This window comes from Carica papaya, chromosome 6 (assembly GCF_054855325.1).
Source record: "Carica papaya isolate Zhongbai chromosome 6, ASM5485532v1, whole genome shotgun sequence".
NCBI classification, from domain to species: Eukaryota; Viridiplantae; Streptophyta; class Magnoliopsida; order Brassicales; family Caricaceae; genus Carica; species Carica papaya.
Genome location: NC_142314.1, coordinates 26220848 through 26248736, shown reverse-complemented (window position 1 = coordinate 26248736; position 27889 = coordinate 26220848). Strand labels below are relative to the sequence as shown.

General features: G+C 37.2%; 2 protein-coding genes across 4 annotated transcripts in view; both read right to left on the bottom strand.

Annotated features, from left to right (window-relative positions):
- The window catches only part of ATH13 (ABC2 homolog 13), a 50855-nt gene extending 23492 nt beyond the window's left edge, over positions 1 to 27363 (bottom strand). For both annotated transcript variants that reach the window (XR_015821443.1, XM_088222486.1), the window contains exons 1-2: positions 26682 to 27363; positions 25703 to 25838 (exon numbers count right to left, since the gene is read on the bottom strand). Coding sequence is in view for 1 of the 2 variants with exons in the window: in XM_088222486.1 (XP_088078612.1) it covers positions 25703 to 25838; positions 26682 to 27221 (676 nt within the window). In the remaining variant the exon portion in view is untranslated. The remainder of the gene's footprint in view (positions 1 to 25702; positions 25839 to 26681) is intronic.
- LOC148253457 (uncharacterized) lies at positions 1439 to 22898 on the bottom strand. Of its 2 annotated transcripts, none has more exons than XM_088222487.1 (3): positions 14712 to 22897; positions 14382 to 14477; positions 1439 to 1475 (listed from the first exon to the last, which is right to left on the bottom strand). In XM_088222487.1, the coding sequence occupies exon 1, from the start codon at positions 15598 to 15600 to the stop codon at positions 14806 to 14808; it is 795 nt and encodes a 264-aa protein (XP_088078613.1). In that variant the 5' UTR covers positions 15601 to 22897; the 3' UTR covers positions 1439 to 1475; positions 14382 to 14477; positions 14712 to 14805. The 2 variants fall into 2 exon arrangements, with proteins under 2 accessions (XP_088078613.1, XP_088078614.1); XM_088222488.1 differs by having other exon boundaries at positions 1442 to 1475; positions 14802 to 22898.
- Positions 27364 to 27889: the final 526 nt, after the last annotated feature.

Sequence of the window (27889 nt, the reverse complement as noted above, 5' to 3'; positions counted from 1 at the left end):
CACTTACAACCAATCATCTTCTTATTTGTGGGATTGAAATAAACTTTCATGTTTTATTTTTTACTAATGCATTCATTTCTTCAATCATCGCTTCCTTACATTTGAGATCTTTTAGAACTTCTCTTCAATCCTGTGGAATAGACATAGAGAAAACAAACAAAAAGAAAGCTCTATAGAAGGGAGATAAGGAGTTATATGAAACAAAATTAGACATAAGATGTTTAGTGCAACTTTTGGTTACTTTTCTAAAAGCAATGGGTTTATTAGATAATTCACCAAGTAAAGATGGCTCATCAACATTTTTAGGAATTGAAAAAGATTTTTGACCTAAGATAGACTGCATGATGACTTTTTTTGCCTTATCTCTCCTTGAATATCTCTTTAAGTTCGGTTTATCTGGTCGTCCAGTATTTTCTTCTTAAATAAGATCCTCTGAAATAGAATTATTCCCCTAAATATGATTATTAGGAGTTACCGAACAGGGTATCACCTCTTCTATTTCACTTTCCCCCTGAAGAAGTGTTGGAGTAGAGCTGAAGTATGGTTCAGATTCTCTAAAAGTAATATTTATAGTCACAAAGTATCTTCTATATTGTGGATGATAACACCTGTAATCTTTTTGAGTAGGAGAATATTCAATAAATACACATCTGAGAGCTTTAAATTTCAGTTTACTCACATTTTTAACATAGATAAAGTAAACACATCCAAATACTTTTGGGGGAACAGTATAGGAATTTGTACCTTACAAAACTTCCAAAGGATTTCTAAAATCAAGAACTCGTAAAAGCATCCTATTAATAAGGTAGACAGCTGAGAGAATTGTATCTTCTCAATAAGTTAGGTAGATTCATTAGTGACTGAGTTAATCCCAATATGTGTCTTTTTTTTCTTTCAGCAACTCTGTTCTGTTCACTAGTGCAAACACAACTTATTTGGTGAATTATCCCATGAGACTCCAAATAGGCACAAAATCCACCATTGTACCGTTGTCTGTTCGTAAAATTTTAACCTGAGTATTAAATTGTATATATACCATTTTAAATTACTGAAAATATGAGAACACATCACTTTTGGCTTTCAACAAATAAATTCATGTTAATCTAATACAACAGTCAATGAAAGTAACAAACCATCTATGATCAGACAGTGATGTGTTCTGAGTAATTCTCCAACTATCAGAATGAATTGTTACATAAGGGATAGAACTTCTATGGTTACTCACATTATATGTACTCCATCTATGTTTAGCTAACTCACATGCATTATAAAATAAGTAATCCATAAAAGGGCTTTTAAATAATATGGGATATAATTTTTCTGAAGTAAAGAAAGAAGGATGTTCTAACCGTCTATGCAACTGTAGCATTTTCCTATTGGCATCCGTAACTCCGAAGGCAGCTTGATTCCCAATCACGCTTCGACTTGTATTCAAGACATATACCAGTGCCAATCGTCTTTCCTATTTGAAGATTCTGAATGACACAATAATCAGGAAAAAACTCAATTTTACAGTTAAAATATCTAGTAAGGACGCTAATGGATAAGAGACTTTCAAAAAAAACTAGGCACATGAAGGAGAGAATACAGTATAATGGTCAAAGTACAATTAATGGAGTCTGTTCCAGATACAAGAGTGTATGGTCCATCAGCGATACGAATATTTTTACGTTGAGTACACGAAAAATGGGTTAAAAAGTCTTTAAAAGAGTCTGTCATGTGTCTGTTAGCTCCAAAACCTATAATCTAAGTATCATAATTGGAAATAGCAGGGAAATGAGTAATACCTGAGTTTATCATTTTTGACGTACCTAAAGAAATTATGAAGCTATTTTGAGGGAGGTTTTTCCTCTATTTTTTGCTTGCATTTTCCAACTCCAAAGGAGCATATTTATACACAAATGAATAACAACTTTTCTGTACCAGAACTAGATTTTGTGGGGTCAGGGAATATTTAGAATTGGTGTAGGTTACACAAACCAATTCTGTTATTCTCCTTTCTATGGTACACAAGAAAGGACAAAGGAGATGACAGCTGTTTTCTTTCTAGAATAACAACTATTTTCTACATTTTCTACACTCCCCCCTCAATCTAAGTTTACATAGATGTTGTCTAAACCTAGATTGGATACAATATTTTCAAATACATGTTTAGGAAGACATTTGGTTAGTATATCAGCAACTTGTCGATCTGTCGGAACATGAATGATGTCTATAACACTGTCTTCAATCTTCTCTCTGATGAAATGCCGGTCTATCTCCACATGCTTTGTCCTATCATGATGTACTGGATTCTTTGCCATTCAGATAGTTGACTAATTATCACATCACACTTTTATGGGCACTCCTGGAGTTAGATTTAGCTCTTGCAATACTCTCTTTAACTAGACACCTTCACATATACCATGGGCAAGGGCTCTGAATTTAGATTCTGCATTACTCCGTGATACCACTAATTGCTTCTTATTTCGTCATGTAACAAGATTACCCCTGACGTAGGTGCAGTACCCTAAGGGTGACCTCCTATCATTGACTAAACCAGCCTAATCAGCATCTGTATAAACTTCTATCTCTATGTCTGTGTTCTTTCAGAAAAATAGGCCATGTCCTGGTGTTTTTTTTAAATACCTGAGAATCCTGTATACAACTCCCATGTGTGTGTCAGTTGGTTGTGTAACACCTCAAATTTATTATTATTTTTATGAATAATATTGTTTTATTTTAATTTTTTTGTAAATTTTATATGAATTAAATGATTATTTAAGTAATAATATATGATTTTAATTTAGTTTAATTTAATTAAATAGAAATAAAAATAATAATAATGATAAAAAAGGGTAAAATTATTTTTGAAACTTAATTGAAAATAATTTTGGAAAAAAAGGGTGAAAATTCGGATTCTAAAAGTGTTTTTGAAAAGAAAATCGAAAACCAAGGGTCAAAATACAATTTAGAAAAATTGCGCCACGTTAGCAGCCCGGTCAGTAGCCCCGGCCAACCAGGACACGCCGTGTGGCAGAGACACTGACGCGGGAGGCCACGCGGAACGGAGCCACGTGGGTGATCCGCGTGCACGTGATCGGACGGCTGAGATCCGCCCCCATGCGCACGGACGGCCCAAATCAAAAGCACGTGCGGACGGCCCAGATTGCACGCTTGCGGACGGTCCAGATTGAATCATGCACGGACGGCGCAGATCGCATCGCGATGAACAGCCCAGATTCATTTTCAATTTAATCGCGATCGGACGGTCCAGATTAAATCGCGATGGACGGCTCAAATTAAAAGCGGAAGGTTATAAATAATCTCATCTACACCCAAACCCTAGCCGCCATAGCCCTCGCCGCCATAGCCCTCGCCGGAGAAGACCGCCCAGCCACCGGGGGAATAGACCGCCGCCACCCGCCGCCGCACCGGAGCACTTTTCAGCCGCCAAACGAGGTAAAAATATTTCTCTTGGCTCGGATTTCGATTCTAAACCCACCTGTGGCCAAATCGGAGCTAAACCACTGGCCAATTGGCCGGAAAACACCGCCGCGAGTTCTCTCGATTTTTGCCTTCGATGAGGCCCTTCCCGATTCCCGTTCAATGTAATTTTTTCACCATTGTTACCACCGTTCCTTCCTTTACAGGTTGACCGGAGAAAAATACCAAATCGCGATTTGCATCGGAGGAGCCGCCGCATCAGAGAGCTCCGCCGCCGGTAAGTCTAGGTTTTTTATGTTTTTTGGGCCCACCGAGGGCTTTACGTGTGTTTTCTCGCAGGAACTGGTACTAGTTTGGCTGAATTCGGCCGAAACGGCCAAAAACAGCCAACCCGAGGCGGATCGCCGCCACTACTGCTTGTTTCACTGTTTACTTCACTACTGCTTGATTTTGTGAATTTAATATATGCTTGCCTTGTGTATGCACGTTGCTTGCTTAAATAGTTATGTTTGAATGGGTAACGAAGACTAAGGATAAATAGGAATGGGATTGAATTGATAATTGGGTAAGTTGACAGCCTCACTAGATACCCTGGGAGATGGTGGACGGACCGGATCCATAGGAAGCCCTACCGGGAACGTTGTCTCATACCGGACGGGGTATGGAGACTTTAAATATTTTGGCGCTCATACCGGACGAGGTATGGGGACGGCCCGCTTCACCCTCATACTGGACGGGGTATTGAGGTTTATTATTTTGGCGCCCATACCGGACGGAGTATGAGGACGGCCCTGGAATTAAGTTGTTAAGGTGAATGGTTCACGTGTAGCGAGGACCCCCTATGGATCCCATGGATACTGATAGGCTGATAAAAGATAAAGTTTGTTGTCTGATGATTGAAATATAAAAATATGACACGTGTTATGTTACAGAGTGCGTATAATTTCATGATATTTATAATTTTACTATTTTCATAAGTTGTTTTCATAAATCTCACCTAACTAAGTGGACAGTAAAGAGTATTATTATTGATAAATGAATTTATTACAAATTGTGCTCCATTGGTTGTTTTTGTTTTCTACCAGCCTTTACTTCTGTGACGGTGAGACAGTGTGACGTCTTTACTGGGTTAGTGTAGCTCATTCCTTACTTAACCATTTCAGATCAGGAGGACTTGGTTCCCGAGACCGTTCCGCAGGAAGACGGCGAGTAGAAGCTTAAAGATTTTATAGTTTTCCTTATAGCATTCATTTCTAATATTTCCTTTAGTTAGCTTATTTTTTCATAGCTTTAATACGTTTTAGTTATTGTGTAAGGGATGTTAACCATAATCTATTTTATTTCGCTTCCGCACTTAAAATTTTTATATACATTTCCTTTTAATTTCCGGAACCGTTACAGTTAGTATCAGAGCTGCGTTCCTCGGACTCGTCCCTTACACAATAATACTTAGAGAAATGCCAACCGATGAATCATTACTCAACCATTCTTTGTGAAATGCAGGTGCAGAGAGATGAGGAGAGAAAGACCCCCACTAAACCGAGCAGCCCGGGATGATTCGCTTCGGGAAGATGTGGACAGAATATTTGAGATGTTAGAAAGGATCATTGCTGCCCAGCAAAGTCGAGAGGAGAGAAGGGAGTTACCCGACCCTCCTCCACTACCACAGGTTGAGCCACCGCTGCAGCGAGAAGATCCCGAGCCACCCCGGCACAAGGTACCACCCGGCACCACCGCCGCAGTATAATCCGGTGCCCCAGCCACAGTATTGCCCGGCACCACCACAGTATAATCCAGTGCCCCCACTATATCAGCAGGTACCACCACAAGGCCCCCCAATCTATCCTCAGTCCAGCCCAGTCCCCCTTCCACGGGACCCAGCTCATTCCTTGATTGACCAAGGCTACGCAGAGAGGTACAGGAGACTGAACCCTTCTACTTTTGCAAGGGAATCCTCTTTCGAAGATGTCCAGTACTGGTTGGCGGAGACAGAGAAGGCTTTCAAGACCTTAGGAGTAGTTCCCGAGCAGAGAGTTACCCTTGCTTCCTACATGCTGGTGGGGGAAGCAGATCGTTGGTGGGAGCTCAAGCAGACCACCCTGCCTACACCAGTCACTTGGGAGCAGTTCTTAGTAGCCTTTCATGCAGAGTACCTCCTTGAGCACATCCGACATTTAAAGGAGATGGAGTTTGTCCAGTTGGTCTAGGGAAACATGACGGTATCGGAATATGCTCGTAAGTTCTTAGAGCTGGGCCGATACTCCCCTGAGACATTGATGGATGAGGGCAGGAAGGCTAGGAGGTTCCAGTGGGGCCTCCGCCTAAAGATCAAGCAACACCTATTTGTACTAGAGCTCAAGACATACTCAGCCGTTCTGGCAAAGCCGCAGATTGTGGAGAGGAGTTTCAACACCCTTCCTCAGTCAGTAGGGAGTTACAGACCCTCAGCTCCATCCCACAGACCAGCACCTACTGCACCTGTCCAACAAAATAAGAGGCCCAGACCGGTGATCCAGGCTCCCCCTCAGGCTCCAAGGGCAGCACGTGGTAAGATCTGTCAGCACTGCGGCAGGGATCACGGGGACCGACCATGCTACCGTCTCAACAACACCTGTCACATATGTGGTAGTACCCAGCACTATGCGAGAGAGTGCCCGAGGAACCAGAATCAAGGAAGACCTCCTATTCAGGGCAGGGTTTACAACCTCACACAGCAGGATGCCGATGCCGACCCGAACGTGGTACAGGGTATGTATACTATCTGTAACCATATTGCTCATGTTTTATTTGACACTGGTGTATCGCATTCATTTGTTTCACATGTTTTCGCATCCAAATTTAATGTACTACCTGATAAACTTGATTCAATGTTATTTGTGTCTACTGTTGGGGGTGAAACACTATTGGGAAAAGTTGTCTACAGGGTTTGTGCCGTGGAGATAGCAAATAGGAAACTGAGTGTAGACCTAATAGGGTTAGACACGGGAAATTTTGATGTAATTTTAGGGATAGACTGGCTAGCGGCATATCACGCTACCATAGATTGCTTTAGCAAGAAGGTTGTATTTAATCCTCCTAATGAGAAACCATTTACAAATTAATAAAATCATTTAGTACTTATTCCTTGATGGCAAGTTTTCTTAATTATCAAGTACCTTAACCTTACTATTTTCTCTAACTAGGCAAGCCCAAGAAAGAGAATAATATTCAAGAGATTCCGGTAATCCGAGACTTTTCAGACGTGTTTTCGAACGAACTACCCGAACTACTAGTGGATAGGGAAGTCGAGTTCACCATAAACCTACAGCCAGGCACCCAGCCCATTTCGGTTGCTCCTTACCGTATGAGCCGCGTTAAGATGGAAGAACTAAGAAAACAGAGTACTGAATTGCAAGACAGTGGTTTTATTAGACACAGTGTGTCCCCTTAGGGTGCCGAAGTCACTTTTGCCAGGAAGGGAGATGGAACGTTGAGACTGTGTATTGATTACAGAAGATTGAACAAGGTCACAATCAAAAACAAATATCCCCTTCCCAGAATTGATGACATCTTCGATCAGCTGCAGGGTGCGCATGTCTTCTCCAAAATAGACCTGCGATCAAGTTACCATCAAGTGAAAATAAGAACAGAAGACATCCCCAAGATGGCTTTTCGAACCAGGTACGGACACTATGAGTTCCTGGTCATGTCATTCAGGCTAACCAACGACCCGACCATCTTTATGGACCTAATGAACAGGGTCTTCAGAGAATTCTTGGATCAATTTATTATCGTGTTCATCGATAACATCTTGATATACTCAAAAAGCAGAGAAGAACATGCTCACCATCTAACCCAAGTTTTGCAGGTCCTCAGAAAAAAGAAGAAATATGCAAAGTTGAGTAAGTGTGGATTCTGGCTTGAGCAGACCGCCTTCCTAGGACACATCATATCGAAGGAAGGAGTATCAGTGAATCCCGAAATGGTTGAAGCGATACTTGGCTGGGAGAAGTTGACATCAGTTAAGGAAATTCGTAACTTCCTGGGAATGGCAGGTTATTACCACAGATTCGTCGAAAGATTCTCTAGTCTAGCAGCTCCCCTAACCGGACTCACAAAGAAGAATGCCAAGTTTGAGTGGAATGGGACTGCGAAAAAAGTTTTTCAGAATTAAAGAAACAGCTGACCACTGCACCCGTGCTGCTTTATCGAGTGGATCGGGGGGATATACAGTTTATAGTAATGCCTCCTATCTAGGCCTGCGTTGTGTCCTAATGCAGTATGGGAAGGCATACCCTATGAGTCCAGACAGTTAAAGAATCATGAGAGGAATTATCCCACCCATGACTTGGAGCTTGCCGCAATCATACACGCCTTGAAAACCTGACGCCATTATTTATACGGAATGACCTTTCAGATTTACACCGATCATAAGAGTTTGAAACACATATTCACTCAAAAGGTTCTCAACATGCGTCAGAGAAGATAGATGGAACTTCTTAAAGACTATGATTGTGACATGTTGTACCATCCAGGTAAGGGCAACGTGGTGGCAGATGCTCTCAACAGGAAAAGTGCAGGTATCTTAGCCCATGTGATGGTTTCAGAATGCAGACAAATTGGGACCACACAACAGGTTCGACTTCAGGACCTGAAGAGAGTCACATGTTTGGGCCGTCTGACCGTCCAGCCCGAGTTAATCCAGAGAATAAGGGAAGCCCAGTCAGTTGACCCCGCCCTAGTAGCCTACAAAATTGATGCAGAACAGGGAGTGAGCTCAGAATTCCGAGTCTCTACCGATGGGTTAATCCGGTTCCAAGACAGGGTGTGTGTCCCAAACGACAGTGAGTTAAAGAGAGACATCATGACAGAGTTATAGCTCGAAGTTTGTCATGCACCCGGAAGCACCAAAATGTACCAAAGCATGCGACTCCCATTTTGGTGGAATGGGATGAAGAGGGACATAGCTGACTTTATATCTAAATGTTTGGTATGTCAACAGGTCAAGGCAAAGTATCAGCGCCCAGGCGGGTTACTTCAGACTTTACCGATCCCGGAGTAGAAGTGGAAACATATCACCATAAACTTCGCAACGGGATTACCCAAGGCACGTTCAGGACATGACGCCATCTGGGTAATTGTTGATCGGCTTACCAAGTCTTCCCACTTCTTAGCCATCAGGATGACCGATCCCTTGGACAAGTTGACAAGAATGTATATCCAGGAAATAGTCAGATTGCATGGAGTTCCAGTGACAGTGGTATCCGACAGGGACCCCAGGTTCACTTCTCGATTTTGGAGTAGCTTTCAGCAAGCCATGGGGACAAAGCTGTCTCTCAGTACTGCCTTCCATCCTCAGACTGATGGACAATCAGAAAGGACAATTCGTACACTTGAGGATATGCTCCAAGCTTGCGTCTTTAACTCTGGGGGCCATTGGGACAACCATCTACCCCTGATAGAATTCGTCTACAACAACAGCTACCAAGCGAGTATTGGCATGGCTCGGTATGAGGCGTTATATGGGCACCCATGCAGATCGCCGATTTGTTGGGAAGAAGTGGGCGATAGAAAATTGTTCGGCCTGGAGTTGGTAGAGGAGACTACGTCTAAAATAGTTAAAATCAGAAAGAACATTCAGACGGCTCAGAACAGGCAGAAGAGTTATGCGGACACCCAGAGGAGAGATTTAGCGTTTGATAAAGGCGACTGGGTGTTCCTTAAGGTCACTCTTTTCAAAGGAATTAGCAGGTTCGGCAGGAGGGAAAAACTGAACCCCTGATTTATTGGACCATTTGAAGTCTTAGACGGGATTTGTACTGCCGCCTACAGACTAGCACTACCTCCAGAGCTCTCCAAAGTCCACAATGTGTTCCATGTATCCATGTTACGTAAGTACAACCCGAACCCCGCTCATGTCTTGGCTCATGAACCGCTTCCACTCCAAGAGAACTTATCTTATGAGGAAATACCAGTTGATATCACAGACCGAAAGAGCAGAATACTCCGCAACTGGAAAATATCATTTTAAGGTCGTGTGGCAGAATCACACGCCAAGGAAGGTTACTTGGGAGCTAGAATCAGACTTTAGAACCCAATATCTCATTTGTTCGATTAAGAGTAAGAGACAATTGGGGGACCAAATTTCCTTAAGGGGGGGAGAGTTGTAACACCCCAAATTTATTATTATTTTTATGAATATTATTTTGTTTTATTTTAATTTTTTTGTAAATTTTATATGAATTAAATGATTATTTATGTAATAATATATAGTTTTAATTTAGTTTAATTTAATTAAATAGAAATAAAAATAATAATAATCATAAAAAGGGGTAAAATTATTTTTGGGACTTAATTGAAAACAATTTTGGTAAAAAAGGGTGAAAATTCAGATTCTGGGGGTATTTTTGAAAAGAAAATCGAAAATTGGGGGTCAAAACGCAATTTAAAAAAATTGCGCCACGTCAGCAGCTTTGTCAGCAGCCCGGTCAGCAGTCCCGGCCAACCAAGACACGCTGTGTGGCAGAGACGCCGACGCGGGAAGCCATGCGGAACGGAGCCACATGGGTGATCCGCGTGCGCGCGATCATACGGCTGAGATCCGGCCCCAAGCGGATGGACGGCCCAGATCAAAAGCGCGTGCGGACGGTCTAGATTACACGCGTGCGGACGGTCCAGATTGAATCACGCACGGACGGCCCAGATTAAATCACGCACGGACGGCGCAGATCACATCGCGATGGACGGCTCAGATTCATTTCCAATTTAATCGCGATTGGACGGTCCAGATTAAATTGCAATGGATGGCTCATATTAAAAGCGAAAAGTTATAAATAATCTCATGCACATCCAAACCCAAACCCTAGCCGCCAGAGCCCTCGCCAGAGAAGACCACCCAGCTACCGGAGGAATCGACCGCTGCCATCCGCCGCCGCACCAGAGCACTTTCTGGCCGCCAAACGAGGTAAAAAAATTTTCTTGGCTCGGATTTCAATTCTAAACCCACCTGTGACCAAATCGGAGCCAAACTACCGGCTAATTGGCCGAAAAACGCCGCCGCGGGTTTCTTCAATTTTTGCCTCCAATGAAACCCTTCCTGATTCCTGTTCAATGTAATTTTTCCACCATTGTGACTACCGATCCTTCCTCTACAGGTTGACCGGAGCAAAACACTAAATCGCGACTCGCGCCGGAGGAGCCGCCGCACTAGAGAGCTCTACTGCCGGTAAGTCTCGGTTTTGTGTTTTTTTGGGCCCATTGAGGGCCTTATGTATGTTTTCTCGCAGGACCTGGTGCTAGTTTGGCTGACCGAAGCACGACGGAGCCGCCGTGCCGGAATTCTGAAATTAGCAGAATAGGCCCTCGGTATGATTTTGAGTTATTTGGGGATATGTGTAGGTACCGGAAGTGTGTTTCAGTTCCCGGAGAGAAATTCATAGAATTTAGGGACTGCCTATAGGCGCAGTGAAAAACCGGTTTTAAACTCCAAATCAAGTAAGAATCTCTCATCCTATTTTCTATCACGGAATTAAAATTTAATAAATGATAAAACGGTATTTTATGAATTAATTGATATGTATAATTAATTAAGGTTGTTAATGAAGCCGAATCTGATATATTTTTTTTTGTCAGTTCTTGTTTTATTTATTTTACAGTTTTAAATGTGTTACGGTATGTGACTTATTTATTCTATGATTTTGAATGCATGTATCACTCTTTGCTTCACTACTGCTTGATTTTGTGAATTTAATATATGTTTGCCTTGTGTATGCACGTTGCTTGCTTAAATAGTTATGTTTGAATGGGTAACGAAGACTAAGGATAAATAGAAATGGGATTGAATTGATAATTGGGTAAGTTGACAGCCTCACTAGATACCTTGAGAGATGGTGGACGGACTGGGTTCATAGGGAACCCTACCAAGAACGTTGTCTCATATTGGATGGAGTATGGAAACTTTAAATGTTTTGGCACTCATACCGGACGGGGTATGGAGACGGTCCGCTTCACCCTCATACCGGACGGGGTATTGAGATTTATTGTTTTGGCACCCATACCGGACAGGGTATGGGGACGGCCCTAGAATTAAGTTGTTAAGGTGAATGGTTCACGTGTAGCGGGGACCCCTATGAATCCCCATAGATACTGGTAGGCTGATAAAAGAAGAAGTTTGTTGCCTGATGATTGAAATATAAAAATATGACACGTATTATGTTACAGAGTGCGTATGATTTCATGATATTTATAATGTTATTGTTTTCATAAGTTGTTTTCATGAATCTCACCGAGGTAGGTGAACAGTAAAGGGTATTATTATTGATAAATGAATTTGTTACAAATTGTACTCCATTGGTTGTTTTTGTTTTCTACTAGTCTTTACTTATGTGACAGTGAGATAGTGTGATGTCTTTACTGGGTTAGTGTAACTCATTCCTTACTTAACCATTTCAGATCATGAGAATTTGGTTTCCGAAACCGTTCCGAAGGAAGACAGTGAGTAGAAACCTAAAGATTTTATAGTTTTCCTTATAACATTCATTTCTACTATTTCCTTTAGTTAGCTTATTCTTTCATATCTTTAATACGTTTTGCTTATTGTGTAAGGGATGTTAATCATAATCTATTTTTATTTCGCTTCCGCACTTAGAATTTTTATATACATTTCCTTTTAATTTCCGGGGCCGTTACAGGTTGACTCATAAACTGCCTCACTGTGCTGACTACAAAACTTATATCTGGTCTCGTATGTGCCAAATATATGAGCTTCCTAACTAACCTCTGATACCTCTCCTTATCAGTCAACTTGTCACCCTCACTCTTGCCAAGTAGAATCCATGGGTATGTCTGCAGACTTGCAGCTGAGCATTCCGGTCTCCTTTAGGAGATCAAGTACATATTTCCGTTGAGCCACGAAAATTTCCTTCTTTGATCGTGCAATCTTGATGCCTATAAAATATCTGAGTATTTCTAAGTCTTTTATCTCAAATTCTTTGGCCAGGAACTCTTTTAATTTCTGAATTTCTTCACCATTGTCCTATGTAATTATAATATCATCAACATAAACTATTAAAATAGACTTCTTACCTGAGTCGCAGTGTTTGACAAATAAAGTGTAATCTGACTAATACTGCTCATATCTCACTTGCTTGACAGCTCTTGTGAATCTTCTAAACTATGACCTTGGAGACTGCTTGAGTCTATAGAGTGCCTTTTTGAGTCTGTACACCTTATGAGAGTTGTCACTTGTCTCAAAACCCGGAGGGATGTCCATGTGCACTTTCTCCTCGAAGTCTTCATTAAGGAAAGCATTCTTCACATCTAATTGAAACAAGGGCTAGTCTAGATTTACTGCAAGAGAAAAAAAAATTTGTATCGTGTTGTGCTTGGCTACAGGAGCAAAAGTTTCTTGATAGTCTATTCCATACGATTGTGTGAACCCCTTTGCCGCCAGACGGGCTTTGTGTTTGTCTATACTGCCATCAGGATTATATTTAGTTGTGAAAATCCATTTACATCCTACCTGACGCTTGTCAGGACGCAGCTCTGTCAATTCTCAAGTCCCATTCTTTTCAAGAGCTCTCATTTCTTCCTGGATGGCTGCTCGCCATTCTCGAATTCTGAGTGCCATCATGAACTGTCTTGGCCTCAGGTAAACTCTCATCTAGTTTGCTTACAAAAATATGATATTTTGTAAACAGATTACCAAGTGACAAATAATCTTGTATGGGGTGGTTAGTACAGAATCTGGTTCCTTTTCTCAAGGCTATTAGGTAAATCATCATTAGTAGTAGTAGCCTTACCAGTCGGGTCCAGGACGGTTGGAGGCGAAGTCGAGTCATGGCAGAGCTCAGTCTCTGCTGGAACACTACCTTTCTGGGCCTTGTTCCTTCTAGTATAGACACAACTCTTTTGTTGTAGGTAATGTACTTTATGGTTTTAGCTCATTTTGTGTGGGTGATATCTGGTGTGTGTGGACAAGTGGTGAAGAAATGGTAGCTTCCCAAATGTGACATTCTTGAATATGTTTCTGCCCCTAAATGTCGCTTTTGGGATAAAATGGTTTATCTTCAAAAGATGTGACATCCGTGGTGTGATAAAACCGACAGGTATCCAGAAAGAAGCATTTGTATCCTTTTTTATGAGGAGAATAGCTCATAAAAATGTATTTTAAGGGCTCTAGGATCAAGTTTACTCCGAAGGTGTGAGTGGACATGAACATATGCGAAGCAGCCAAAGACCTTTAGTGGTAGGGAATTTAGGATACAGGAATGTGGAAAGGATTCTGAGAGAAGATTAAATGGGATTTGGTACTTGAAGACTCGGGAAGGCATTCTGTTTATCAAGTAAGTGACTGTGAGTAAGGCTGCCCCCCAAAAATGTTTTGGTACATTCACAGCAAACATAATGGATCGGGTGACTTACAGAATGTGTTTATTTTTTCTCTCAGCAACACCATTATGCTGAGGGAAATAAACGCATGAACTCTGATAAATTACACTATTTTCAGCAAAATAACTATTAAGGGTTGATGTAAAGTACTCATAAGCATTATCAGATCTTAAAACTTGTATTGTTGTGCCAAATTAGGTTTTGATCATTTTGTGAAATTTTTAAAATACAGCTCCTACTTCTGACTTCTCTTTCACAAGGAATACTCAAGTGATTCTTGTGTTATCATCAATGAAGGATACAAACCACTTATTTCCGAATATGTCAGTGAGTCGGGAAGGTCCCCAAACATCATTGTGAATTAAGGAAAATGGTTTAGATGACGTATACTTGAGATTAGGAAAAGTATTCCGAATATGCTTACAAAGTTGATAGATTTCACATTGATATAGCAAAGGGTCTTTATTAGTGAACAATGACGAAAATATTTTCTTTAAATACAAAAAGTTTGGATGTCCCAAGCGGGAATGCAATAACATGATTTCATAGTCACAAGTACTATTAACAGAAATAGAACCAGTACATACTACATTTGGAGCTTGTCTATTAGAAGGTTCAGCACGGATGAGGTAGAGTTCGGTATGCACGCTAGCACTGCTAGTCATCTTCTCCGAGTCCAAGTCCTAAAATTCACACAAAGTTGAACCAAATTTAGCAACACAATTGAGATCATAGTCATTTTGCGAACTGATAGTAAATTATATGCTAAATTTGGAACAAAAAAAAACGATTCCAGAACAATTGAGGGTGACACGACAACTGAGCGAATACCAACCACTCTAGATACAGTTGCGAATCAACCCTAAAAGTGAAATACTCACTGCAAGGACGAAAATCTTTAAACAAAGAAACATTACCAATCATGTGATCAGTTGCACCAGAATCAACTATCCATGCTTGTTCACCTGTAGAACATACTGTAAAACAGAGTATCTGAGGATTATTACCTTTTTAAGTGACTGTTATATTAGCTGAGCCTTGGGACAACAATTTTTGAATGATCTTTTGGAGAATATCAAGTTGCCTAAGGGTAAAATGGTCTTTTTCAAAACCTGAGGCAGACTCAGACCCTTCTTCATTTGTTGCTGCGACTACAGTCGCGTTACTTCGCAATTCTGTGGAGCTTTCGAATTTCAGAGGATGATGGTCAGCTGGCTTGCCATGAAGTCGCCAGCAACGGTCGCGTACATGGCCGGGCTTTTTGCAATAATCACAAAATGATCTGCCCTTTTTCCCACGACTCTCGGAATGCGTCATTAGAGTCGACGCATTCTCAGATGACCCTGCTACAACACGGCCCTCACCCATCATAAGTTTCTTCTGTCTCTCCTCTCTTTTGACTTCTGAGAAGGCTTTGCGAATGCTGGGCAGAGGCTTCTGACCCAGAATGCGTCCTCTTACATTGTTAAGGAAGGGATTTAGACCCAACAAAAATTTAAACATCCTCTTTCGTTCAACTAAGTTCTGGTAGGTTCTGACATCTTCAGAGGAGACCCATTTCACCTCTTCAAACGCGTCAAGCCGCTGCCAGCTTCGCCTAAGAATATTGTAATATTGTGTCACGGTGGAATTGCCCTGGTGGAGGTCGTGGAGGGCTGTTTCCACTTCAAACACAGCTACGGTATTGTGTTTGGAGGAATAAATTCCTTTGCATAAGTCCAAATGTCGTGAGCAATTTCTTATAGGAGGAAATTTTCTCCTATTTCCGATGTCATTGAGGTGACGAGGTTGTTCTCCATTTTCCATGTCTTTGCGTTTGGATCAGTGGCGAGTGGTGGTGGTGCTTCTCTGGTGATATATTCCTCTTTACCCTTGCCCTGGATAAAAAGCAGCACAGAAGAGGACCACTGTAGATAGTTATTTTCAATCAGCTTGTGACCCGTAATCTGTGAAGAAGCTTGCTCTCCGAGGCCGTGCGTGACTGCTGAAGAAAAGAGAGGTCCTGAAGATACCTCAGGTGAAGATGAGAACGACGTACTTCCAAAAGTCATAACACTTGTTGTATTATGCTGGAATAGGGGTAGTCGAATGCAGAATCAGAACCGAAGAAGCTCTGATACCATAAAGAAATTATGAAATTATTTTGAGGGAAGTTTTTCCTCTATTTTCTACTTGCATTTTCCAGCTCCAAATGAGCATATTTATATATAAATGAATAACAACTTTTCTGTACCAGAACCAGATTTTGTGGGGTTAGGGAATATTCAGAATTGATATAGGTGACACACCACCGATTCTGTTATTCTCCTTTCTACAGTACACAAGAAAAGACAAAGGAGATGACAGCTGTTTTCCTTATAGAATAACAGCTATTTTCTATATTTTCTACAATACCAATAGTTGATGAAAGATTATATAAACTTGGAACAACCAATATCTTTAATCCGGAAAGAAGAGCCAAGGCCAGAGTTGATAAGGATATCACCATAAAAAACAAAACTGAGTATGGTCGAGATTTGGTGGGTGGATGCGCAACATGACACGTCTGGGAAGTGTGAAAACCAAAGAGCAGATCGCGAGGACCAGAGGAGGGCCACGCAACTTTGCGCGAAAACAACAGGAATCTGATGTGAAAAGCTACAAAAAAAGTGTGTTGTCACGTGAAAACAGATCTACGAGATAGGAACCTTGCGCGAGTGACCTTGCGGGAATCAAAGCCGATGGGTCGAGCGAGACTGAATCTGTGATGTGCAAAGGAAAGCATCGTGCGCAAAGGAACAGCAGGAACAAACAGCACAAAGTGCGAACAGACAGGTCGAGTCATGCGTGTGGGAAGGGACTCGGTGCTGTGTGTGAGGGAGTCGGATGTCGTGCGCAAAGGAACCGGAGGAGTAACGCAAACCAGAGTAGCCAGGTGTATGCGACGAATCAGACACCGTGCGCAGCATGAACCAGCGTGTCGGGTCGGGTCGCACGAACCAAAGAAGGGAGCAACAGAACCAGAGGTCGTGCGCGAGGAAGCAACGTGAATGACTGGGTGCGACCGGTGTAGAGGGATCGGGTACGGCGGAGATGATCACTGGAATAGAGCGATAGGTCGTCGGCGGTGCTAGGACTCCGTTTGATTGGGCATTGAGAATATTTTAGGGATTGAGAAAAACCCTAAAATTAAAAAAATCCTAAAGTACCCTTTGTTGCTCTGATACCATATAGAAATTTGGGCAAAATATTTACTTTATTTTTTTTCTATATTTTCGATGTTACAAATGACTCATACATATATATATATAAGAACTTTTAAGTACAAATAAGGACATTTTCCTTATAGGAATTACAGTATTATGAAAGAAATTAATGGTAGAGTTATACAAAAAAAATATCACGTTTATTTAGGCAACAAAATATTCTTGTCAATAGATTCAAAGAGAGATATGTGAGAAACAAAAGGATAAAGATATATTAGAGGAACTTGGGGATCAAGCTAAAGAAATATGGGAAGAAGAAATAAAGAACAAATTTAGATGGGTCACAACCAAAAAAGCCAAACATATAAAAAGACAACTCTTAAATATGGAAGTAAACCAAGATATTAAGTAGAAAGTAAATCAGGGCACTAAAAAGAAAATAAATCAGCGCATCAAAGAGGAAGCAAATAAAAAAATTAAAAAAAATAAATTAGAATATTGAAAAGGAAGAAAATCAAGATACAATTGCATAGATGTAATTAATTGTAATTAATTATTTATTTCAGTTTCTCTTCTAGAAAACTTGAATATATATGGTTATAATATTCAACAAATTATATCAATTAAAATCATTTTTAATATGGTATCAAAATTTTAGATTAAAAAATTTCTAACCTCTTTTACAAATCCTATTCGGCCTTTATTGTTAAAATAAAAAATCCTAAAAAGGGTCAAGCCTTCATTGGCCACCACCTTCCTGTCGTTAGACAACACCAACCAGCCTCCATAGTTGGCCCTAGAATCAACGGCTGCTCCCTACAGTCACTAGTTTCCGACAGCTGTCCACAAACACACTATCGTGCACAACTCTCTTTGTCGTTTTCATCGCAACCAAATGCAAACGACTTTACACAACCACGTGTTGATAATTTTTTTTTTTTATAATAATTACTATACAATTATTAAAAGATGTCGGAAAGTATATCCCAAGTTGTTGGAGCAAATTCCAAGATACAACTTCAAATCTTAGTAAATTCATAATAGAGATTAAAATATTAACGATTCGACTTAAGTCTCTGAAAAAATAAATAGGTACCGACTTATCAACACACTCAGGTATAGTTTCTACTTCACAGAAACTAAATGTTTTAAATAAATTTTTTGAAAATTTTTGGATTGTAAACTCGAGAGCCACAGATCATATGACCAATATTTTCAAATATTTATATACATATGTTCTATGCCATAGTAATAGAAAAGTTATCACTATAGACGGTTCCCTCAATACTATGGTAGGTAAGGGCGACATTAAGTTTAGTCCTACTTTTATCCTAAAAAATATATTACATATCCGTAAATTGTGTACTAATCTTGTGTTAATAACTATCACAATATTTGAATTGCAAGGTCATATTCGATTCTTCTCATTTTGACTTCTAAGACCGAAATTCAAGAAAGATAATTGGACATGCTAGAGTTAGAAATGGACTCTACTACTTGGATACACCTTAGAAATCCTGTTCTGCTATTACTACCGACCTCACAGAAAAAAGATTTGGCTTCACCATAAAAGACTTGGTGATGTTAAATCCGGGATCAACACATACAATCTAAAACCCCACATAAATTTAGTATGAAAAAACTTAATCCCTAAAGAAATCATTTCCACTTAACTCACAATTAACATGTGATTGAAAAATAAGGTAATTGGAATAAATGAATTAATTAGACATAAAAAAATCTGGATAAATTAAAACCAACTCAAGAAAAAAATTGATGAAAACGTCACAAGTTTCCTTAATAAGTAAAATCAATTACTCACTCAATAAAAAAGTTAAAAAGATCTCCCTAAAGAGCAATTTAGCCAATGGCTAACTAAAACTAAAAAAGTTTAATTTTATTGATCTAAAACTTCAATGTGAATTACAACTGATGACTCAACCTTTTTATAAGCAAAAATTAAGAGAAATATAATTGAAATCAAACTCCTAAAATCTAGGATACATATCCCAAATTATATCTAGAACAATTAATAAAAAATTAATTAAAGAATTTTAGTTACAAAGAAATTAAAACTCTTCTCTCTTGAATGGGATTCATTTGGCTGAATTCCTCCTCCTTATCTTACTCAGATTCGACTTCAATAATCTATTAATTTTTTGTGAAGCAGTTGTGTTGAAAATGCCTTAAAAGCTTCTAAGTTGAAGTAGAAAACAACTCCTCTCCCATGAGAGAATCAAGGAGAAAATCAATGAGAAAATTCAAGAGAAAATCTAGAATTATCTACCATGAGATGAAGAAGATTGTAATCTCGGACAAGACTTATAATAATAGAATTCTTCTTCTCTCATCTTGAAAAGAACTCTAAATTGAAGAAAACTATCAGTTTTGATAAATCTCTTGAAACTTAGTCATGCTTGATATGTTAATGATCATTGAATCCTTAGGAGATTTACCTAAAATTGAAAACTATTTATAAGAAGAGTTGTGTTCGGTTGAGGAAGAATGAATAACCAAGTCTCCAAAATCTTTAGGACTCTTATTATTCATATGATTAATAAGACTTAGAAGAGATGAGAGTTTAGTTATGACTCTCCCAAGAAGAGTAGAGAACTCCCTCATATGAAATACCCGAGAGTCCATGATTGAGATGACTCTTTTAATCGTTTGTTGTAATCATCTTGGTCATGGGATCTTAGTATGAGTTCTCTCTCCTTTGCTCGCATCTGTCCTTCTCCATCTTAAAGGTGATGTTTTAGTCATTATTTAAGAATTCAGAATATAAAAGTTTACACTAAAATATCTGTAAATTTGTAAACATAAGCATGTAATATTTTCCAATAGTAATAAACGAATATTAGTTCCGTTTTCATTAATCTATAGTGATATTTGAGGATCATCTCACATACTTAATATTTCTGAGGCTCCATAATTTCTGTTATTTACTAACGATTTTGCACTAGAGTAACATGACTATTTCTTCATGAATCATTTGCGTTCATACTCCACAACAGAACAGAGTAGCAGAACACAAGAACAGTCAACTTTTAACCACCATTAGAGCTTTTCTTTTCCAAAATAATATCTCAAAAGAATATTGGAATCTTAATGCCACCTACATTATTAATCGTCCGTCTACAACTGTTTTTTACTTTAAAAGTCATCTTGAAACAATTTATAGTTTTATTCAGTAGTAAGTATTACAAACCATCTAATCTCTCGAATATTTAGATGTTACCTTTGTTAATATTCATTCTCATCAAAGAAGAAAACTAGATCTTCAATCATTAAAATGTATATTTATGGAGTATTCCTCTATTAAAAAAATGTACAAATGTTATGATAGGGTGCAAAAACAACGTCCTTGTTTATTTCTTTTGTGTTTAAATGAATAGCTTCCTATCTAATTAAGTCATTTTGTCCATTTGATGCAGGACAAGAGATGGAGCTTAAAATCTGGAAGAACAGCAGAAAAAGGAACAAGAAATGCGGAACAACCATCTGTCACGGTCTTAGCCTTGGCCAAGGCTTAGACCCTGCTGCACCAGCATACTTCCGCCCACACACACAACCCTTGCCCAAGACTTACATCTCAGCTGGAGGGGGTAAACACAACTAACCCTTGGGCACAACTTGCAACCAACGCAGCAAAATGAGACCCAAGTTATACTCAACTAAGCCTTGACCAAGGCCAAGTTAGCATTTAAGTTTAAAAGCCTAGTGCGCAACAGAAAAAAGCCTTGCCCAAGGTTTGTATCGCGATCTGCAGAGTACTTAAAGAAAAGGTGGGCTTTTTGAAAATCTGAAAAAGATATCATTCTTACCGAGATCTAAGGGCCGAAAATCATGAAAAGATTATTTTGAAAAGCTAAGGATAAACTGGAATCAAAGAAAGAGATCCGAATCAAAAAAGAAAAGAAAAAAAAACTCTAGCTCTCTTTCGGCTATAAAAACGGTGGCTACTAAGTAGAACAGCATCCCTCTTCTTCCTGACACCACTAACGGCCGCATCTGCAAATTCCGCACCTTCTCATCATCCTTCTTCTTCCTTTCTTAACCGTTCAAGGAACTCTTTTGTATAAAAGTCTAACATGAGTGACTAACTTGTTTTCTCTTTCTAATTGAGATTTAGTAAACTTTAATGATATATTTGTGAGATCAAATTGATTTAATTTATATTTTATTTAAATTTTTATATTTATTTATTTTCTGCACTTATAAAATTTAAGTCTTCAACTTGTTTCAATAGAGTCGGTTGAACGTTGGAGAAGCAGCAAGCAGCTAGTCAAACCTCTCAAATCCGTAATTATTTGAGTAATTCTAGCACCTAATAGCGATCAGTGTCGCATTGAGGAGGTAAGTAATCTAGTTGACCGGTTCACGCAGATACATCTAGCAACTTGAATCAAGTTCTTCTAGTTCTCAAGGCCGTTGAAAAGTTAAATTCTGTGAATGTTCTCAGAAGTGTTTGGAAGAGAAGAACCAACTAAGAAACGTTTCTTGGTTGGTTTAAAAATAACGAATGATTGGTTGTCGGAACATTTCCAACAACTATAACTAGTTTGTTATAGTTTAAATAAAATAAATTTTTACATATATAATCAATTACATTACTGGAGCTAACTATTTCATCAACTAGAAATTTTTCTTATAATTGTTTTAGTTTCTAATTTGTAGCAAAAAATTTGTTTAACATTATTCTGTTTATTGTTTATCTTATATTTTGTGTATTGAATTATATAAAACCCCCTTTTTTTTTATTGTTCATTCATCAGTCAAGAAAGAAAATTAGTTTTTAATTCTCTATGAATTTGACTCTACTTACCACTACTACAATCTTATTATATTAGTTAAATATAAATTTATTTTTGGTGAATTCAACAGCCATCATGTTACCATCTGCTCCCCCAAAAATTTTGTGTCTGCAAATGTCATATTTGTTGAATAAGAATCTTATTTTGTCCAACTTTATCTTTAGGGGAAACCTACATTGGAAGATAAGAGCACATAATTCATAACAAATTTTAATCTACCACCATTGCCACACACGTCAAAACTATTACCACAAGAGAATGTTTAGAATCCACTAAAAAACTCACCACCACAAGAAAACCTTCAAAATTCATCCTCTAAAGAAATCATACCAGATTCTAGATTTTCTCAGGTACACACAACGAGGGAGGTGCCAAATCCTGAGCTAAAGCAGCTTCAAGAATTTGACCTTGATATTGGAATTGAAGTAAGTTTTGAAAAAATTATACAATCCTCTGATAATGATATACCTACTGCACTTTGTAAAGATATAATAAAATACATTAAACATATTCTACATCTTATCTCACAATTTACATCTTTGATAAGTGTTCATCAACCAATGAAAAATTTTCTAACAAATTTAAACAATGAATATATCCCTAAGAAAGAATCCAAAGCATTCTCATGTCAAAGATGGAAAAATACCATGAGTGTGAAAATTCAGACACTTAAAAGAACCAAACTTGGAAAATAGTATATCTACCAAAAGACAAAAAAACATGTGGGATGCAAATGGGTTTTCTCAATCAAATATAAAGTAAATGACAATTTTTTTTTAAATAAAAAGAAAGTAAATGACACAATCGAGAGATATAAAGCGAACCTGGTGGTAAAAAACTATACACAAACATATGGAATAGATTATCAAGAGATATTCGGATCGCTAGCTAAGATGACTACTATACGAATCTTGTTATCATTTCATCCTGATTGGATGACTTGCATGAAGCTTCATTAATGTTGGGTACGATTGGGTATCTACAAAATTCATTAATATTTAAATTTAACTATATTTAGATGATAATTTATTAATATCTTATAGTAGCAGCTGTTTTTGTTTGAATTGATAGGATAACGTGATTGTATATTTGAGCAAATTTTCTATTTTACCCCAACTTTATTATATATAATAATAAATGAAAAATAAAAATAAAAAAAATTAAAAAAATATATAGTGTTAAATATAGAGATATATAAACATATATAATTAAATATAATATATATATATAATTAAAGATATATATACAATTAAATATATTATATACATATATAATTAAAATATTATATACATGTATAATATATAAATAAAAACATAAATATATATATATGATAAAATATATACATCTAAATATATTATATACATGTATTTATATATAATTAAATAAATAAATATATAGTTAATTAAATTATAAATATATTTTAAGAAAAAGAAGAAGTGTCGGGTAGAAGAAATTAAGAGAAGAGTAATGTTGTAAATAATAAAAAACATTAAAGTTATAAAGGAACTATCCTAAAATCACCGAATCGGTAGTTTGAAAAGATAAAAAAAATCATAGTTTTGATAACCATGACTCAACCACCAAAAAACTATACCATGTGTTTGAAAATGCAAACAAACAAAAAAAACTATGAAAAAACTATATCATCATTATTGAACCATCATCCAAACAATGTCTTAGTTATCCACTTTTAATTACCAATTACAACAGTTTAATGTGGAAAAATATCTTCTTGCATGGAAATTTAAAAAAAGAAATATATATGGATATTCCATCAAGCTTTGACAGATGAACATAACTAAATAAGGTATGTAAACTTAAGAAAGTTTTGTATGAACTTAAACAATCACCAAAAGCATAATTTGGCATATTTGCAATAGTGATGATAAATCTGGGATTTAGTAGGTTTAAGGAGACTACACTCTTTTCATCAAACATTCGGAGACAAGGAGAATTATACATCTTCGAGTACACATTGATGATATTATAGTAATAGGAAATTACGCGAAGAAACAACAAACACTAAAAAACTGTCTAGCAAAAGAATTTGAAATCAAAGAAATAGATAAGTTGAAATATCTTTTGGGAATTGAAGCTATTAGCTTCAAATCTAGAATTTTTTATTTCTCAACAGAATCACATTCATGAACTACTATAAGATACAGGCAAGTTAGCATGCAAATCAACTAACACTCCTATTAATTCTAATCACAAATAAGAAATAGTATAATAAGGTACCTTAGTAAACAAAAAAAAAATGTGTTAGAAATTAGTTGGCAGATTGATCTACCTATCCCACACAAGACCAGATATTGTCTATGCAGTAAGTATTATAAGGTAATTCATGCATAAGTTGAAATAAGTGCACCTATAAGCAGCCTACACAATACTGCAATACTTAAAATGTCACTAAAGAAATGAATTATGTTTAATAAGAATGATAAATTGCTCCTAAAAGACTATACTAATGCAAATTGTGCAAAGTCGTTTATAAACAGAAGATCTACTACAAATTATTATACCCTCCTTGAAGACAATCTAGTCATCTAGAGAATTAAGAAACAAATTGTAATTGTGAGATCAAGTGCAAAATCAGACTTTCAAACAATATTACAAGGGACATGTGAACTATTATGAATAAAAAGAACCTTGAAAGATTTTAAAATCAATTGGAAAAATCCTATGCAACTATACTGTGACAATAAGTTAGCCATAAGTATCATTGATAATCTGACGCAACACAACCAGACCAAGCAAATTAGATTGATAGACATTTTATGAAAGAAAAATTTGATAGCGGCATATTATGTACCACATACATGTCCACTAATGCTCAAGTAGCAAATGTATTGACTAAAAGTGTAGATAATCCAATATTCCAAACTCTTATTGGTAAAGTAGAAATAGGCAACATTTATTCTCCAACTTAAGGAAAAATATGAAAGATAAAAATAAATCAAGATATTAAAGATGAAGTAAATCAAGATATTAAAAAGAAATAAATCAAGGTATTAAAGATGCAGTAAATCAAAATATTAAAAAATAAATAAATTAAGATATTAAAATGAAGAAAATTAGGATATAATTACACTTTGGTAATTAATTGTTTATTTCTTTTTTATTATAAAAAACCTGTATATATGAGGTTGTAATATTCAACAAAATGTATCAATCAAACCTGTTCTTAAAAATAATAAGAAACAAAACATTAATTAAGAAAGTGTTAGTTCATTGCTATCTCTTTATTACTACTTACTAGTCATTATATAAACATTAGCCACAACTAATAAGAAAAGCGATAAACTTCTCTCAAGAAAAATAAGAAAAACCATAAAAACAAAATCTAAAATATTCTAATTCTTATATATCTAAATTCACCTAAAAAAGAAATTAACATATTATAATGTTTAAATAAATTAAAAATACAAAATAATAACAATTACTACCAAAAAAAAAAACTTCTTTCATTGAAAATGTGTTCCAAAACAATATTTTCATATTTTTTGCATCACTATCTTTTCCATTTACATTAGGAGCCCTTTTCCCCTTTCAATATATTCAGGAAAAGACCCTGCATCCCAATGAACATGCAGATTTACATCAATGCATATATAGCATTAGCTTTTACTACCTTCATCTGCATATTTTGTTATTATAACTGCTTCAACATGCAGATAGAATTCCTATATATCAAACAGAATGTAATATAGGATACCCATCAGGCAGCACAACCACTCCTTTTCAGCAGACTATCTTCAATCATAAACAAAAATCAGACAACTTCTGTACAGCCAACAGGCCAGATAAGATGCCGAAGCAAACAACTTCAGAAAAAGTAATAGAGAAGCCATTTGCTAACCACATGTTTTCAATTGGTAAGGAAATGTCAATACACTAGAATCTACGAACCTCGATAGGAGAATTTTTTATTGTTCAGCCAAGCCTTGAAGATAAATGTTAGAACAAATCCCCATATTTCCAATGTCCTTTGAATTGTTGAGTAGGTTTTGAATCTACTCCAGCGGCCCCCAGGTGCAACAGAAACCTACAGTACATAGCAAAATAATGGTGTCACAAACTCATCTACATGATTTCTTCACATAAATAGAGCACATTAAGAACTAACTATTTTGAGGGAGATGGTTTTGTAAAGCCCAAGGTAGATTCTACATATAAATTGATAACTTTGTTCACATTCTCATCCCCTTTAGACCACTTCAACATAGCTTAGCCCTTCAAGATCAACTACTTCTTATACATACAAAATGAAACATGTGCTCATGAAGAATTAAGAAACAATCAGTAAACTACCACATGTTCATTAGTAGTCCCAGTTCTCTAAAGCAAGTTCTCAAGCCAAGTGAAAATCAATTTTTACCTGATTAGAGCAGCTACATAAATTCTACCAAAAGATCAGTACGGTCTTTTTCTGGATTTAAAGTTGATAAGATCAGCAGTACTCTATCTTGGGACCACCACTACCACAAATAATCAAATATGAAACCACCTAATGTTAAACTCGAGTTGCCCAACATGTATTCTCGACTATAAGCATATAGCCAGGCGCTATTTCCTTTGTATCTCCTAAGTGACAGTTAAATAACGCTTAAATTTTACTGTAAAACTTAATAAAGACAAAACAAAAAAGGACAATTAGAATATATTGAAGCTAACTTTTCTTTATGGAAGTGATAAAATTGAAGCTAACTTGATCACATAGAACAGCGACCTTCAAATTTAAAGAAGAAAGTGCAATCCCATTACAGAATATTCTAGGAACGCTAGAAATTCAAATTCCAGAAAAATCAAACTCCAACTAGACAACATAATGAAGCAACATTATTTAACAAACAAAGAACAACAAAAACAATGGCATCACAATTGATACCTCTAACTCTTCTTGCGCGCTTCGCTTAAACCAGGCATCTTCTTTCCCGATTTCCTCGATCCTCTTCCTCCTACCCTCCTCCTTCTCGGTCTCTAAAGAATCTCCCGCTTCATTCAAAACTTCCGCCACAGCGCCATTTCCATTAACATATTTGACTAAACTTCCATTACTACTCAGTCCGCTATCACACTCACTCTCACTATCCACCACAGTAACACCTCCATTCCTGTAGCCACCGTTCAAGCCATCATACGTATAATCTCTGGTATCACCAAAACTAGTTGCAACAGCAGTAGCATTTCCTTTCATTTTCAGACTACCGTTAACTTCTTTAATCAATTCGTGTTCTCTGTCTTCGACCACTGCACCTTCCTCTTTAAGAGCAAGAATTCGCGTACGGATAGAAAAATCATACCTGGAATGTCGTCTTGAGATTGATATTATAGAGAGAGGAAGTCTTGAGAGACGTAGTTGGCGTTTGGAAGACGGTTGTGGAGAGAGCAACGTAAGGTCAGGCAATGGAAGAGAAGACGACGCCATAGATAATTTGCTTGCGAGAGTTAGAAATCAAAAGAAAACCCCAATTTTCATTATTTGTTGAGAAAGGAAGTGAGATGGAGAACAGACAGGAAGGGAAGATTTGTGGTCAGAGAGAGTGAGAAAAAAGAAGATGAAGACAGTGAAAAAATGAGGAATTAAATATGTCCGCTCAATAAATAATAAATATAAAAAATAAAAATAAAAATAGAAATAAAAAGGGGGGAAAGGGGTGGATATGATGAAGACACGTGGCAACAGACCAGATTGAGAGTTAAGAGGTTTGGGAATTCTTATTGGCTGAGAGAGTCCCATGAGTTGCCACAACCACAAGGGCACTTCCTTCGTGTTGGAATTTTTTTGTCTACTTTCCGCTTCCGTGTCATTTCTGTTCATTTGCTTTCCAAACCAGGAATATTGCCGCTACGCAAATAAACATAAAGGATTAAAGTAAATTATATAAAATAAAAATAAAATATGAGATCACTGGCAAAAAAATGAGATTAAGATTTTTTTTTTGAGAGATGAAATAAGAATTTTATTTATTGAAAAAAACTAAAAATTTAATTTCAACATTAAATTAGTAAATAATATAATTAATTAGTTTTTTTGTCATATGTTTTATTACTGTTAACACAATTAACTATAATTCTGATGTTAAAATTCATAAT